Source organism: Pteropus alecto, unplaced genomic scaffold (genome assembly GCF_000325575.1).
Source record: "Pteropus alecto unplaced genomic scaffold, ASM32557v1 scaffold38, whole genome shotgun sequence".
Lineage (NCBI taxonomy): Eukaryota > Metazoa > Chordata > Mammalia > Chiroptera > Pteropodidae > Pteropus > Pteropus alecto.
In genome coordinates, this window is record NW_006442512.1 from 6216239 (window position 1) to 6231167 (window position 14929).

The 14929-nt window shown below is 37.4% G+C and overlaps 2 protein-coding genes and 1 pseudogene across 4 annotated transcripts; 2 read left to right on the forward strand and 1 right to left on the reverse strand.

Moving 5' to 3' along the window:
• RPL36AL (ribosomal protein L36a like) lies at positions 1–482 on the forward strand. Its single transcript, XM_025040402.1, has one exon. The coding sequence runs from the start codon at positions 27–29 to the stop codon at positions 345–347; it is 321 nt and encodes a 106-aa protein (XP_024896170.1). The 5' UTR covers positions 1–26; the 3' UTR covers positions 348–482.
• Positions 483–2139: 1657 nt separating this feature from the next.
• Positions 2140–13697, reverse strand: LRR1 (leucine rich repeat protein 1). Of its 3 annotated transcripts, none has more exons than XM_025040401.1 (4): positions 12914–13225; positions 9761–9862; positions 7123–7844; positions 2140–3277 (listed from the first exon to the last, which is right to left on the reverse strand). In XM_025040401.1, exons 1-4 carry the CDS (start codon positions 13124–13126, stop codon positions 3037–3039), a joined length of 1278 nt encoding a protein of 425 aa, XP_024896169.1. In that variant the 5' UTR covers positions 13127–13225; the 3' UTR covers positions 2140–3036. The 3 variants fall into 3 exon arrangements, with proteins under 3 accessions (XP_024896169.1, XP_006922747.1, XP_006922748.2); XM_006922685.3 differs by having other exon boundaries at positions 9761–9859; positions 12914–13222; XM_006922686.3 differs by lacking the exon at positions 7123–7844 and having other exon boundaries at positions 3119–3277; positions 9761–9859; positions 12914–13697.
• Positions 6319–6437, forward strand: LOC112471715 (annotated as a pseudogene).
• Positions 13698–14929: the final 1232 nt, after the last annotated feature.

Consider the following 14929-nt stretch of genomic DNA (forward strand, 5'->3'; position numbering starts at 1 on the left):
GTCGTGTAGACAGCTCTACTGCAAAGATGGTCAATGTGCCTAAAACCCGAAGGACTTTCTGCAAGAAGTGTGGCAAGCATCAGCCTCACAAAGTGACCCAGTATAAGAAGGGCAAGGATTCCCTGTATGCCCAGGGAAAAAGGCGCTATGATCGGAAGCAGAGTGGCTATGGTGGGCAGACGAAGCCGATTTTCCGGAAGAAGGCTAAAACCACAAAGAAGATTGTGCTGAGGCTTGAATGTGTGGAGCCTAACTGCAGATCCAAGAGGATGCTGGCCATTAAGAGATGCAAGCATTTTGAACTTGGAGGAGATAAGAAGAGAAAGGGCCAAGTGATCCAGTTCTAAGCTTTGGGAGTCTTTTGTTTTTTTGAGAGAGAAATGTTGAAACTATAGAACCTGTACGAAAATAAATGCAGATATTCTTGCTCATATCTTGTGTTTTCTAAATTAAAAAATAACAGTAAATTGTAAATGAATTAAGGTTTCTTTTCTCGAATATTAAATTTAGTTCCACAAGAATTGGAATTTTGTATTTATATATAATATAAAGAGGGAAGGAGTCCTACCTTGAACTTTACAACTAGGTTACAGAGATAAGTCACAATAGGGAAAATATTGGTATTTTACTTTTTCTGGTCAGTTTGAAATATATATGTTGGATGGATTCATAAACGTGATTGAGCTGTTGGGAAAGGTCTCAAGATTTTGAAAAGTAAGTGAAGAGGACAAGCTAAACTTGTGTATATCAGACTGGGTGGGGCAGAAGATCCAAGGTTGGGGGATAAAAAAAGCTGACTTTGCACTCCAGTAGAGACCTCTAGCCACATACAGGTATTTAAAAAGCAGTTCCTCAGTTATACAAGCTATATGTAGTGCTCAGCAGCCACGTATAGCTAGTGGTTATACTGGACATTTCCATCATTTTTGGACAGCACTGTTGTAGATGTTTTGAATGTAAGGCAGGAGTTAAAAATTGAATTCTAACTACCTAAAGCTCTGAAGCTAGTACAGAACCATCTATGACACCATGAACTTTTGTTTTTTTATACTTTAATAAAAGTTACATGAATGTAATAACTAATCTGATAACCAAGATGGCTGCCGATGGGTAGGTAGCCTATACAGCATGGACATGCTACATAAAGGATTCACATTTCAAGCAGGATGGAGATTTCATGACACTAATGGCCCACAATTTAAAATTTCTGAATTATTTCTGGGGTTTCCAATTTAGTTTTCAGATCTCGGCTAACCAAGGGTAACTAAAACCACAGGTAAGGGGGGACAATGTACTCTGGGAAGTAGATATAGCATTAATTGGGAGGACTTAGGATGTAAAGTTACAATTGAAAATAGAACAGAAGGTTTAAACTCAAGCCTGGTCACTACCTATAAAAGGCAAAAACAAGTATCAAATGAAAGGAAAAACTGGGAAAGGGTATGGGTGTATGGGTTAGAGCAAGCAATGCGCTTTGCATATGAATTTTAAGTAAGCTAAGACATTTACATGGGGTGGCTTGTAGATGAGTAAGAAATGCAAAGCCAAAAAGCAGGGGTGTAGGAGTAACAAATGGGTAACACTTATTCCCAACATGGAGTATTATATCTGCATTTGTTAATGAAAAATTTTTCTACAAGAACATGTAAACATCAGATATGCACAAGTTAAAAATTATGCCACAAAATATCACTTTAAAAGTACCACATTTTGATATGGTTTTATAATAGTTATGGGTACTCCCTCACCAATTTATGAGTTAAGAAAATTCTAAGATGTTTTAGTTAATTACAGAATTATTGGTTTTAGAGACCAAAGTAAATTTTTAATGAAAAACTTGAATACAGAAGTTTTGTAGGAAGACTAACTGATCACGAGCAATACAAATTAAGGTTGTTCCTCTGGACCAATGCCTTGTCTCTCAAAGAATCAGCTCTGAGAAACTTTTGGAGATCATACACATAAAATTTTAATAAAAATTTAAAACAGTCTTATCTCAGGAATATTTGTATTTTCAGGGGAAAAAAAAAACTTTAGGAAGACAAAGGAGGTAGAAGTTACCTAATCCATAAGAAATAGCCTTATACAGGTTCCATTTTTAACTCAAAGCCCAAAACAGCAATGATACGCAAACACCGATGAGAGTTTTCTCCAGTAAATTTTACTTTTTACCCTCCTTTGTTCCCAGAAACCACTTATGAGACTTGCAATTAGGAGAAGTTGATTTGAAGGGCAGTGGAAATGGACAGAATGGAATAGTTCTATGGATTCCATTATCCATGAGTGTTTCAAATGGGTTCCTTTGCTATGCCGTCTGCCCTAGTTCAAATCTTCATCAGCCTTTAGCTGGTGTATTGCCACCACTCTTTAAAGTAAAAAAAACATTAAGTAACTCAAATAATAAAAAGAATCCTCAAATAATACAGAATATTGTCAATAAAAAGTGGCAATTTTCTGCTCCCATCCAACCTCAAAAACATGTTGGTATCCTAATTAATAAAAATTAGAAATACAACAAAGACTATGTGATTAACATAAAACTTATAAAAGCTGAAGTCTATCCAAAAGCAATTCCTACTTTCTGTTTGGTGAACATAAAATTTCATATGTAGACTATACCTGAAAAACACAAAAAGTGGTATGCTTAAAAGCATGCAGTTTCATATCATTAACAAGTTTTCACTATAATTTAGACCATATTAGTCCTCCATGGTATGTTTTCTTTCTTTGAAATGTAAGAAGAAAATTAAAATCCTATGACAGAGTGATTGGGCTCAATATCTGTTAAACATTAAAAGGTAATCTCACTAGGCTGAAATCAACCCAAGTGCAATAAACTGATAAAAGTTAAGCCTACAATAAATTGTTTTAATGAAATTAAGACTATACAGTCAAATTATTTATTGAAAATGTTAAAATAACACACATTATTCTCCTCAACCATGTATACAAGAAAGCTTCCTCTTCTCCTATATGACTGTTAAACCACAAATGAATCCCAAACAGATCTGATCTGTAACTAAATGAAATTTCCCATTACTTTAATGTATCACAAGAATTTATGTAACAGCCTAGAGAACAGAAGTAAGAGATAACAGGTGCTTCAGTACCACCCATATTATCTACTAAGACCACAGTGTGAGCAACAGAGTGTAGATTCATGGTGGTAGTTCCTTGAATAAAACAGCTTAGACAGAATCTTCCACAAACACAGGTTTTTGCAGTATCCAAATCTTGGCAAAGATGGAAAGGAATAATATGAGAGCCATATGGAATCCTAATGGGAAAAAAAATGTTTAAAATATTTTTAATGTTACTAGATTCAGAACTTCATGTATTAGGACATGAATGACTGGACACTGAATTATAACCATGAAAAATACAATTATTAATTAAATGACTCAGTATATTTTTTATCTTCCAAACTGGGAAATGGGGAAAATATATTATAAAGCAAAAAGGATCTATACCACTCCATAAAGTATCTTTTAGCATTGCCACTTAATAGCATAACCCATTGTATAGAATGAATTATGTCCTTAATATATTATCTGTCCTTACCAAATTCAGAAGAGAATTTTAAATTGTGTGAAACAAGTTCAAAACACATGTTGTTTGGGGCATTAGTTTTACTGACTGAGCAAGTAAAGCTGACCTCACCTTGCTTAAATCATTCACCTTCCTGCTTAAAACTTAAGTGGTGCCCAATGCAATTAAAATCAAGTCATAGTCTTTGCCCTATCTATAAGACACTAAGAGACAGTCTCTTGAGATTGCCTATCCATTGCTCAACTCTTCCCCCCTAAACACAACCATCCTTCAGGCATTTAGTCTCCCATTCACTGTCTTTTTCTTTGTTGTTTCTATAGTCCCTAGCCTAGGCTGGCACATAACAGGTGTTCAAATCTTGTTCAACAAATAAAACCTACTCTTATAATTTAAACTGGAGTTTTAAACTCTTAGAAAAGTCTGAAAAGATACATATCAAAAATAATGATTTACTTTTCCTACGGGGCTTGTAATGGCCTTGTTTGCAATCTTCATTTTTTCGTATGTACTAATTTGTTGCTTGTGTAAGGAACTGTGCCAGGAAGTGTCTAACACATGTTTATATTAATCTCTTTCACGCTATTGGTTATAGTCTAACGAACCAGGTAACAGTTAAAAATTCTATTATCTATCTAACATAATTTTAAGTTCCTACACATATTTCTAATAGACTATGACTTTATGTTTGTAACCAGTAGTTAGGTCAATTTGCCAATAGCTAGATAATAGGTATTACCCTCTTGGCTTTGGATCTAGAATCCTTTTAAAACAGAATTGAAAACATGTAAAATTACACTTTAGTAAAGGTTCGGGTCACTTTACAAGACTCTATGTTAATTGAGGTCAAGTTCTAAAAACAATATAAATACTACAATCTAAATCATTAAGCACTAACAAATTATTCTTCACCCATACCTATTATGTCATATTTTGCTCATTTATTTTTTCCGTTCCAACTGTGCATTTTTCCATGTTGGATGTCAGTCTGTTCTTTTTTTAAAATCATTTAGCCAATTGATTATGATCTTTTCAAATCACTGGAAACCATTTATAATAGTCCTCATTTGGGCATAACTTTCCAATTTGAATACATATAATAAATTATATGTAGTCTCAGAGAAAGCCTAGAACAAGAGCTCGAGAGCAATTCATTACCAAAAGACTTCATTCAGAGTTCCCTCAAATCAGTGGTCTTAACCCCAAATCATTAGTATCATTTCCAGAGATTTAAAAAATATATAACATACAATGGGGGCCCATTTCTGGCGATTCTGAATTATTTGGTCTGAGGTAGAATCTAAGTATATATATTTCTCTTCTATATTATTTTAAAAGCTCCTCCATAGCTAATGATAACATTGATTTTTAATTGCCAGATAAGGAAATTACATGTATTTATACATCCAATAGATATTCATTGAGACCTATTATGAGCCAGGCACTGTTCTAGGTAATTACATGTAGTGTTATTTAGCAGGTAATTTTTAACTCCTAGTTAAGAGTTAGTGACTTAAACCAATGGTTTTTCAAAGTTTAGTCCATGACCAGCAGCATTAGCATCTCCTAAGAACTTGTTAGAGATGCGATTTCTTCATCCCAACTCCAAATTTACTGAATAAGAATCTCTGAGGGTGCGGTCCAACAACCTGCTTTAATAAGCATTGAGTTTCAATAAGCATGATTCTGATGCACTCTCAGATTTGGAGGATCACAGTCTTAAAAACAGTAATTAAGTCCTTAGTTACTTTTAGAACCTTAGTATTCAAAGTGTAATTCATGGACTAGAAACCTCAGACTCACCAGGAAGCTTGTTTGAAATGAAGGATCCCCACCCCAGATCGGTGAAACAGAGTCCGCTAACAAAAAGCCCAGGTGATTTGAATGTACATTAAAGTTTGAAAAGCACTGATGTAAAGTGGTTCTTAATCCTAGCTAGAATCACCTGAGGACACCTGGGGATTAAAAAAACCTGGGTCCTACTCTCAGACATTCTGATTTAACAAGTCTAACGTGGGAACTAAACAACAGAAATTTTAAAAGCTCCTCAGGTGATTCCAAATGTGAAGTTTGAGAACCACTGCTTTAGAATAAGAGATCTTAAGCTAGTGATGGTGAGGAAGGAAAACTAGATTCAGTTTCAGTGGGGTCCATGAGCATTATTAAGTTGTATGCAAAATTCTATGTGTGGACTCATGTGTGCATTTTCCTAGGCCCATAACTTTTGTCAGTTGTTTTTATTTTTAAAGAGCCTCTCATCCACTAAAAAAAAAGTTAAGAATCTCTTCTTTGAAATATGGTCTTCCTATTATTATATAGGTACTCAATAATAATTTGGTCCACATTAGCTTCCACTCTTTTATGAAAGAAGCATGAACAAAAATTAATACCTGGACTTCGCTATCTCTTGAAACCAAATATAGTTAGTGTTCAAAGACAAGGGGAAGAGAACCAACAGCTATGGAGTTTTGGCATTACATCTGCACATTCATCTTCACAACTCTGTAAAGGGGTATTACTGTTCTTGTTTCATAGATGAGAAAACTGAATCAAAGAGGTTAAATAACTTGATAAAGCAATACTAAGAGGTGAAGCCAGGAATCCAACCCAGTCTGACCTCAAACATCATACTTTACCACCAAACCAGTTTGGAGTTCTCAAACTCAAAGGGTGCATTAGAACTCCTTAGAGAATTTTAACACAGATAGCTGGACCTCACCCCTCAGAGTTGGATTCAGTAGGTCTGGAGCAGAGTTCAAGGACCTGCATCTCATCTTTGGCCATGCTACCCTGAACAAGCCCGATCCCATCTGATCTCGGAAGCTAAGCAGGGTCAGGCCTGTTTAGTACTTGGATGGGAGACCATCTAGGAAAGCCAGGTGCTGTACATGTAAAAAATAAAATAAAAAAATAAGGGATTGTAAGCTGACAAGGTCCTTGCAATCTGTAAGGTCAACCAAGGGTTGCCTCACCGAAAAAGAAATTTAAAAAAATAACATGCATCTCTAACAAGTTCCTAGGTGATGCTGATGCTACTGGTTAGGGGACCATAGTTTGAGAAACAATGTCATTCATTTAATTTATATTTATTAATATAAATTATTATAAAATAAATTAATATTTATTAAGTGCCTAACATATGACAGGGTATCACATTTTAGACCCTAGGGGAAATAGTGGAGAATAAGACAAAATCCATGCCCTCATGGATTTTACATTCTATTTTGGAAAACTGAAAGAAAACAAATGTTAAAAAATATGTAATGCCAGGTAATAAATCCTATGACCCCCCAAAATCAAGCAATATAACAGGGTAGGGGATAAAATTTAAGATAGGGTGGTCAGGAAAGACTTTTCTGGGGTGTCATTTGGGCAGAGAACTAAATGAGGTGAGAAAGTGAGCTATGATACTTTCTGGAGGAAAAGCATTACAACCAGAGGTTAAGGAGCAGAAAGAAGGCAACCATAGCAAGATTGCGCACAGCACTCATAAGCTATGTTAAAGACTTTATTACTCTGAGGATAACACCAGGATGCTATCAAAGATACCACATTTTACAACTATTAAAGTCTTACCTATTATATAATATGGTTCGTGCAGAAGATTCCAATAAAGTTAACGGCGTTTGCAGCATTATAACTGGAAGAATTTTCGGTTGTTCAAAAGTATTTCCAAAAAGATCCAAGTACTCAAGGAATAAATTTTTAAATTCACTAGGCAAAAATGGAAGCTTATTTCGAGCTGCTGACAAAAATCGCAGGTTTGTCAATTGTCCTATCTTGAAAGGAAATCGAATCAATTCATTATCATCCAGTTTTAAATCTGTAAGTTCTCGGAGCTGGCAAAACTGCACAGGAAGTGCCTTAATTTTATTCTTGCTGAGATCCAAACTCCGAAGTGACTTCTTGAGCGTAGACTGACACAAGGCTACACTAAATGACTCCAAGTGATTGTCACTCAGGTTAAGTTCTTGAAGGTGGATAAGGTCTCCAATTGTAGCTGGAAGCTTTTTTATGTGGTTGTGACTCAAGTCTAATTTCCTAAGGTTTTTTAAGCAAAGCATACGCATATCAACTCGGACAAGCCCACAATAAGAAGTCTGAAGGTGTTCCAGAGAATGTGGGAAGTTCTTACTTAGAGGATAGTCCTTTTTGGAAGTGATAACCATTTTAGTTTTAAATTTTTCAAATTCTGAAGTCTTCACTGGTGTGGCGTTTGAGAGTGGTGCATCAATCTCACAGCCTCTATGAGCCAGTCTCACAGCTGAAAGGAAACCCTTTAAACTGCTGGAATTGGCCTAAATAAAAATAAGTGTACAATTAAAAATTCCATTTTAGATAATGTATGCATGCTAATTCATCCTATAACAAATTCTGTAAAGTTATATATGCAAATTATTCAATTATTAAAATATATGCAAAAAATAAATTTCTTAGTATTGTATTTCAATATAGATAAAAAAAACTTTACAAGTTCTTTTTTAATTATGAGAGACACACTCTAAATAAAACTGTTCAAAGGAGAAACCATAAGAATATAAAATAAGACAGGAAAGCATGAAAAGATTTCACTTAAAATTTGGGTTTAAGATGAACTGACCCAAACCTCCAGTGCCCCTGAGATAGGCTGAGACAGTGCTGTGCACTGCAGAATGCCCAGGGGTGCCATTCACAAAGACTAGGAATTGTGAAAAGCAATGACCCTGTCAAAAGCAGGGCCAAATGGCCCTGTCAACAGTGCTAGAAAACATCAAAAGCAAAAGAGATTGCTTCCAGCTGGACATAGAAATCACTAATAAAGTGGTATGTGAACTAAGTCATCAATAAAAATAATGCTTGGCAGGACACTTTAGAAGTCTCCTAAAGTTTACAACTAAAGAAATAGTGAATTTTCAGCAGTTTGGGAAATGAACTATGTAATCAGTTTGGTTGGAATATGGGAGCTTTGTAGAAGAGTAAAAGCTTAAAATATAATATGGGGATGGATTATAAATGAGCTTTATGTCAAGGTAAGTGGAATGATCAGGATGTGGGAAATCGCTGAAGATTTCTGAACATGATAATTACATAAGACGTAAGTATTATTTTGGCAGCAATATACACAGTGCAGTGGACTGAAGAAAGTCTAGAGACCTGGGTCAAGTAGGCCCAGAGGGAACCAGCTTAGACTTGAGAGTTACACACAATAAAGGTTGAGCTATAAGTATGGCAGAGAACAGGCAGAGGATGGGAATAAAGCCTTTATTTGGAAGATAGAAAAAAAGGTTGCCAGAGATAAGAGACAAAGGAGTGGCTGAGAAAATGGAGGGTAAACCAGAATAGTGCTCTGTCACAGATGCCAAGAAAGTTTTATTATTAAGGGAGAGGTCATTAGTGTCAAATTGTACAGGGCTCAAAAGGGTAAGAAATAATGGCAATGTGATTAGCAAATAGGAAGGAGATCCCTGATCTTTGAGGCAGTGTTTTGAATAAACCAGTGAAAGGTCAAATCAGATAGTAAGAAAGTGGAGGCAAGAGATTTAGCCTTGTCTTTCTAGCAATTTGTTTATTCTGTTTTTCTAATTGGTACGACCCCAGCTTAGTAGGATAGGCTTAATTATCAAAAGAAGATGAAAAAAACCACAAGAACAGGAGGTAGCACAAAATTATTCCATTCAATACAAATGCCTTAAATAGTTATTAAACTTTTAATGTTTGCAAAGCATTTTACTTGGGGTTAAGACTAATGCAAGGCTGAACAAGACATTGCTCTTACACTCGGAGAAGGGGGAAGACAAAAAGTAGAGATAGGGCAAAGAAACATTTTTTTTATTCTAATGGTTTACGTATTTAAAAAATGATTTTAGTAAATAAAATACCCAAAAAGGGTTCTAATTGTACTTTATCCTTTTTTACCCTTTAAATTTGTAACCTCATCTGGCAAAATGTAGACCTGTGCCACTTGCCTTAAAGAGTTCCAGTCTAAGAACATTGTAAGGCTCTATTTTGGGCACAGAAGCAAGCCCAGTTTTCCTTCCAATGGGCAGCCTTACTAAGGCTGACTCTGCACTTTTAAAGCTATACATGCATGCCAGGGAAGCAGCCATCACTTCTTCAAACTCATCCGTAGGAGTCCGTCCCTATTCATCTATGTGATAGCAGGATGTTCAAACAGCTTCTTATTTAAAGAAAATATAGCCAGCCAACCTAATCATTAATGTTTTTAATATCATACCTTACTCAGACAGATATCCACAGGAGGCTCTTTTAACCGAACAGTGGCTTTCCCCTCATCCACGAATTTAGTGAAGAATTGATCAATGTTCTCCTTCAGCTGCTTAAAACCAATGGGAAAAAAGAACAAAACCAGGTATTGTTATTTAATAATATTTATTACAACTAGAATGTGCCAATCACTTTCCCAGGCTTTGGTTTGGCTTTTAGTCCTTAAGTCTGAGTGTTTTGTGGTTTTAAATTTTAAAAGTTTTTTGTTTGGTTAGGTTTGTTTTTAGCAGTTGGGTAGTTACATTCCTCCTCTAGCTTCTGTTAGATATTAGTTCTGTTCAGCTAACTTTCCTCTTCTTAGAACAGAATCCCCTGTTTTGGGGAGAATGCTCCCTTTCTCCCATTCCAGCTATGTGGCTATAGTGAGTTGCCAATAGTAGTTACTTGCCTTAACTTCAGTCCATTAGTCTGGGATGGGCATGCCTCCCACAAGATTACAAACTCCATGAAAGTAGGAATCTTGTCTCCTTTGTTCATTATTGTATCCCCAGAGCCAGAACAGTGACTGACACATAACATGTGCTCAAAAATTTTTAATAACAAATATTGCTTCTGCTTTAACCCTCAACAACAATTTATCAAGAAGCCATTATGTACCATTATGATAGGGGGCTTGGAACTGAATAAGATCAAAACGGTAATTGTATTTATAAAGTTGCCAATATGATGAGACAATTATAAAACAAGTTATTATAGGCACAGCAAGTATTAAGACAAGGGAAGTACTGGGCTGCTATATGACCTTATATAGCAAAGAAATCTTAAATGGTCTTGGGGTATGAAGGTGACCTTAAAGGTGAGAACTAAAAGATTAAATGTTGGGCAAGTGAGGAAACTGAGGGAAGAGAGAGTAGATAGCATACCAGTAAAAGAAAACAATGTGTTCAAAGCCTTGAAAGCAAGAGAGCTTGGCAGCTGTGAGAAGGTGGAAGTTCAGTTTGGCTGAAAGATCCAGTGAAAACAGGCAGGAGAGCCTGAAGAGGTAAACAGAGATTAGAAGTTGAAAGATTTTGTAAACTATGTTAGCAATGTTGGATTTTATCCTAAGAACAATATCCACTGAATGCCTTGAAGCTGAGAACATGGTTAGATCTACATTTTTACAGTTCTCTTTAATCTCAGTGTAATAATGAAACTTGGAGGAGGGGAAAGTGAGATGGGGAAAAGACAATGGTAGAAGTAGAGACGTCCTTTAAGAAACTAGCCAGGTAAGGGATAATGATGGTTTCGACTACAGCTGGGATAAAAGGTACAAAAATCTGAAAGATACCTAGGAGGTAGAATTGAAAGGATTCAATAATAATTGGATGTGGGGAGGCAAAGGCTTTAAGGTTACTGGATGGGGCAGAACACTCCTTAATGAGTTACAGAACACTGTCAGAAAAGCAAGTTTAAGAGAGACAAGGACAATGAATTTTTAGGCATTTTGAGTTTAAAGAGCTACAACACATCCAAGTAAAGATTTCAAGTAGATAGCAGGTTTAAGTCGGAAGTCAAGGGAGAGGACTGGCTAAAGATGCAGATTTGGAAATCACAATTGGATGGTAGCTGAAGTCATGCGACAGAAAACTAGGTGTAAGAAAGAGTCCTAAGGTACTTCCAACGCTTAGCACTAATACCTACTCTTCAAGGCCCTGGACCAACAGCACATTAATTCATCCAACAAATGTTTATTGAGCACCTACTATTTCCCAAGCCCCGTGGTACCACTTCTTTTTCAAAACCTTCTCAAGCCCCTGTAATCAGAATTCATTTCATTTTTGGTATTGTACTACTTTGCTTTTACCTTTATTATAGCGCTTATCATAGCCCACCTTGTATTCTAAGTGGTAGTTTCTGTTTCTCCCTTTCTATTTTCAGCACAGTGACTAAATTAAGTTTATTTCCCACAGTATCTAGCACTGTACCCTGTACACAGTAAGTCTTCAACTAGTGGTTTAGAATAAAATTCTGATTAGGATTACCACCTGCAATTGATTATTAGTGCAGTAGACGTTTTAAGAGAGAGATCATTATAGACTTTTAAATAGGCAGTACCGGAGCTGGGTACTGAAAGAGATAGATTTAGGGGGAAGATAAGAGGGGAAGAAAAGGGAGACCCAATTCTACTAATGAGTTTGCTTCTGCCACCTAATAGTTTTGTAACGTATAAAATGTTAGGTGATTTCTAAAGTCCTTTCAATTTGAAAAATTTTATGACTTGATTTCAGGGGGAAATTATTTAGACTTTCAACTACTTACATCAAACACTAGATGTCTCTGAATAAGACAGTAACGCCTTTATTCAACTAAGAATTTACTGAGGATTACAATATTGTAAGAGAAATAATCCCAGAAATTGTATAAAATCCAGTCAAGAGTCAGATGCAATGGTAAGTGAAGAATTGCCCCCTCAACTTTATTTATAGTAGATGCAAGGGTATTCCAAGTCATTTGCCTAGTAATGAAGAAAAAACATTTTATAAAATCTATGCTTTAAAAATTCTATTTCAAATTCCAACTGCTTCTAGAGAGTTACTACTGCTCTGCAGATAAGAAAAAGCCCTAGACCCAAAAGATCAGGTCTTAGATGCAGTAATCAACAAATTTCATAAAAATACCAAGATGCAACCCAAAGCACTGCTGCTTTACTACTGTACTAATCTGGTCTAGCGACTTTAGATACTATTCCTTAAAGCCTTAAAAAAACAAAAGCTACCGAAAATTCTGTGTGAGAAACAATCAATCTACTGAACGAAAATGCGGTTACTCTATTGTTCCCCTCAAATGGATTGCTGCTTTATTAGAGTTTAGTTTCATGAAAGCCGAATTTTCACAGGCTTTAAAAGGGTGGAGTTACTATCTACTACTAAATAGCAACACTGTCAAATCAAAGTCGCATAAATGGGCAAGAAAAATGACGAGAAGGTGTACTCTCAGCAGCTTTCCTCCTTCGGGTCCTTGGGTGAAGCCCAAGACCTGGAAACAGGTGTGGTGGTGGGGCTCAGGGGCCGGGCACTCACGAACCCCTAAGACGGACTCCAACCTCGGGGATGACTCGCCTCTCCGCTGAGCGGAAGAGAACGTGGCTGACTCCCCCGCAGGGCCTGCTCTCACCACGCACCTCATAGCGGGTCCCGCGCTTGACCTTCAGGGTGGAGATGAGCAGGTAGGCGGAGTGCGGGCCGCCCCGCTCGCCCCCGGCCTGAGGTCGCGGTTGACTTTTGGGAGTCTGCTGACAGAGGATCAACACCGCTCGGACGCCCTTGCCCCGGTTCCTCAACCCCAAGGCTGGCAAGTGCCGACTGATCACCTCGACCTCACAGTGGAGCTTCATCTCGCCAGAGCCGCACCACCAAGACCCACAACTCCGCTTTGAAATTTCCCCCTTCCCGCCAGGCAGCGCCGCTGCCGGGGTCCTCGACCGCGCGGGCTGTCCGCGGATCCGCCTGTCTGCTTTCTGTGCCAACATCTTGGACTTTCTCAATACAGTGGCTCCATGACTCCTGCGAGCACTGACGGCGTCCCTTCTCCCTCTCAGGGCCGAATCCTCACTGTGGCTGCGGGCTGGCAGAGAGCGGACACCGACAGCCTGAGGACCCGGCTCGCACCTTCCTTAACCGGCGTTGGGCGAGGACATAACGTCATTGACTCTGGGGGGCGCGTGCAACTAGCGACGGTGATTGTTATTGTTTTGGAGGCGGAGTCTTTGTTTCCGATGTTGACAGCTAACGCAGTACTTACACACTGAGTTTCCCCAGGAAAGGCCTGTATCCCAGGGAAAGTCTACTTACAAAGCTTCCGCACTTGGGACATTTCCAATTTGCCCAATGCCAGCTAGAGCGCGTGGAAGCAACACCTGTCACTTCAGAACAGAACTTGTACTAACAGTATTTGACTTGGCAATTTCTATTGAACGAATTGTCACTTTGCAACTGAGAGGGGCTTCGATGCTGTGACTGGCTTACTGCTTGTGAAACTTGGGAAGACCGTCCAGACCTCAAACGCCCTTTGGACTCTTTATTCCATATATTAAAGAAGGTCCGGGCCCTGGGTATGGCCTGGGGCACACATGTTAAGGAGACATTCTCAGGGTCATAGTCTTGTCTCCTTAAATTGTGTGCCTTGGGTTCCTCTCTCGCCACACCCTGTTCCCGACCTTCTATTAAATATTACATTTCGTCTGAACTGTATTTTTGTAAACGGTGTCAAGAAATACCGATTTTCAATTAAACTATGACGGTATAATGTATCTTTAAATGAGTGTCCCTGTTAACATATTGAACCTAACGTGCTACTTGTTGATAAAATTCTGAAAAACGTAGTTGATTCATGAAAAGTAGTAATTAAAATAAAAATTTGCAAAAGTAAATTTTCTGTTTAGTATTCTTGCAGGAAGAGTATGCAAACACTACTCAAGCATTTAGCAACAGTTAATCTCATGGCAAGAGAAAATTAACAGCTTTCAGAGACTATTAGGCTTTATAGAAATTACTCATTTTGTTCTTTGGGTAATAATATGGAATAAAATAATAAAACACAGCCCTAAAGCATTATAAATATGTAAAATATACTCTGAACCTCCAGGGACTGTTGGGAGCTGGGAAAATCTTAAATGTTGTACAAACCACTGTAATTTCAATTAAAATAATGCACAAAATCAAGAATACCAAAAAAAAAAAAATCTTCCAATCTTTTATTTGATATTACATGGGCTGTGGAGGCATGGATATAGCAGTTAAATGTTAAATAAAGATATGAAAGTTACTTAACAGCGCCAAGGTGAGTTTATAATAGAACAATGGTGTGTACTGACAAAAACTTAGCTTCCTAATTGGCAGAGTCTCAAAAAAGACTTGACTCCCCAAATATTTAAGATTAAGTAAGATAATACATATAAGACTGAAAGTAAAATAAATATCAGTTTTCAAGATCTCATCTCCTTTCCCCCATCTTCCTCTCAGACAGCCAATTTTTAAGGCTGAAATATTTGGATCTGACACTTATTTTGGTCTTAGTGAACTCTTTATGAAACAAGGGATCCTTTGAACACCTATCCATACTTCTCTTGTGGATGGAAAAGGGGCCATATGCTAAACCTGACAAGCTCAGCGAAGGCCAGCATGGTGGGCCCTGCAAA

What these genes read in the sequence shown, in the direction of transcription:
- RPL36AL (XM_025040402.1), top strand. Translation starts at nt 27, where the DNA reads ATGGTCAATGTGCCTAAAACCCGAAGGACTTTCTGCAAGAAGTGTGGC.
- LRR1 (XM_025040401.1), bottom strand. Translation starts at nt 13,126, where the DNA reads ATGAAGCTCCACTGTGAGGTCGAGGTGATCAGTCGGCACTTGCCAGCC. An exon ending in AGCGCGGGACCCGCTATGAG is followed by an intron (nt 9,863 to 12,913) that starts GTGCGTGGTGAG and finishes ATTGGTTTTAAG; the next exon opens with CAGCTGAAGGAGAACATTGA. An exon ending in TGGATATCTGTCTGAGTAAG is followed by an intron (nt 7,845 to 9,760) that starts GTATGATATTAA and finishes ATTTTTATTTAG; the next exon opens with GCCAATTCCAGCAGTTTAAA.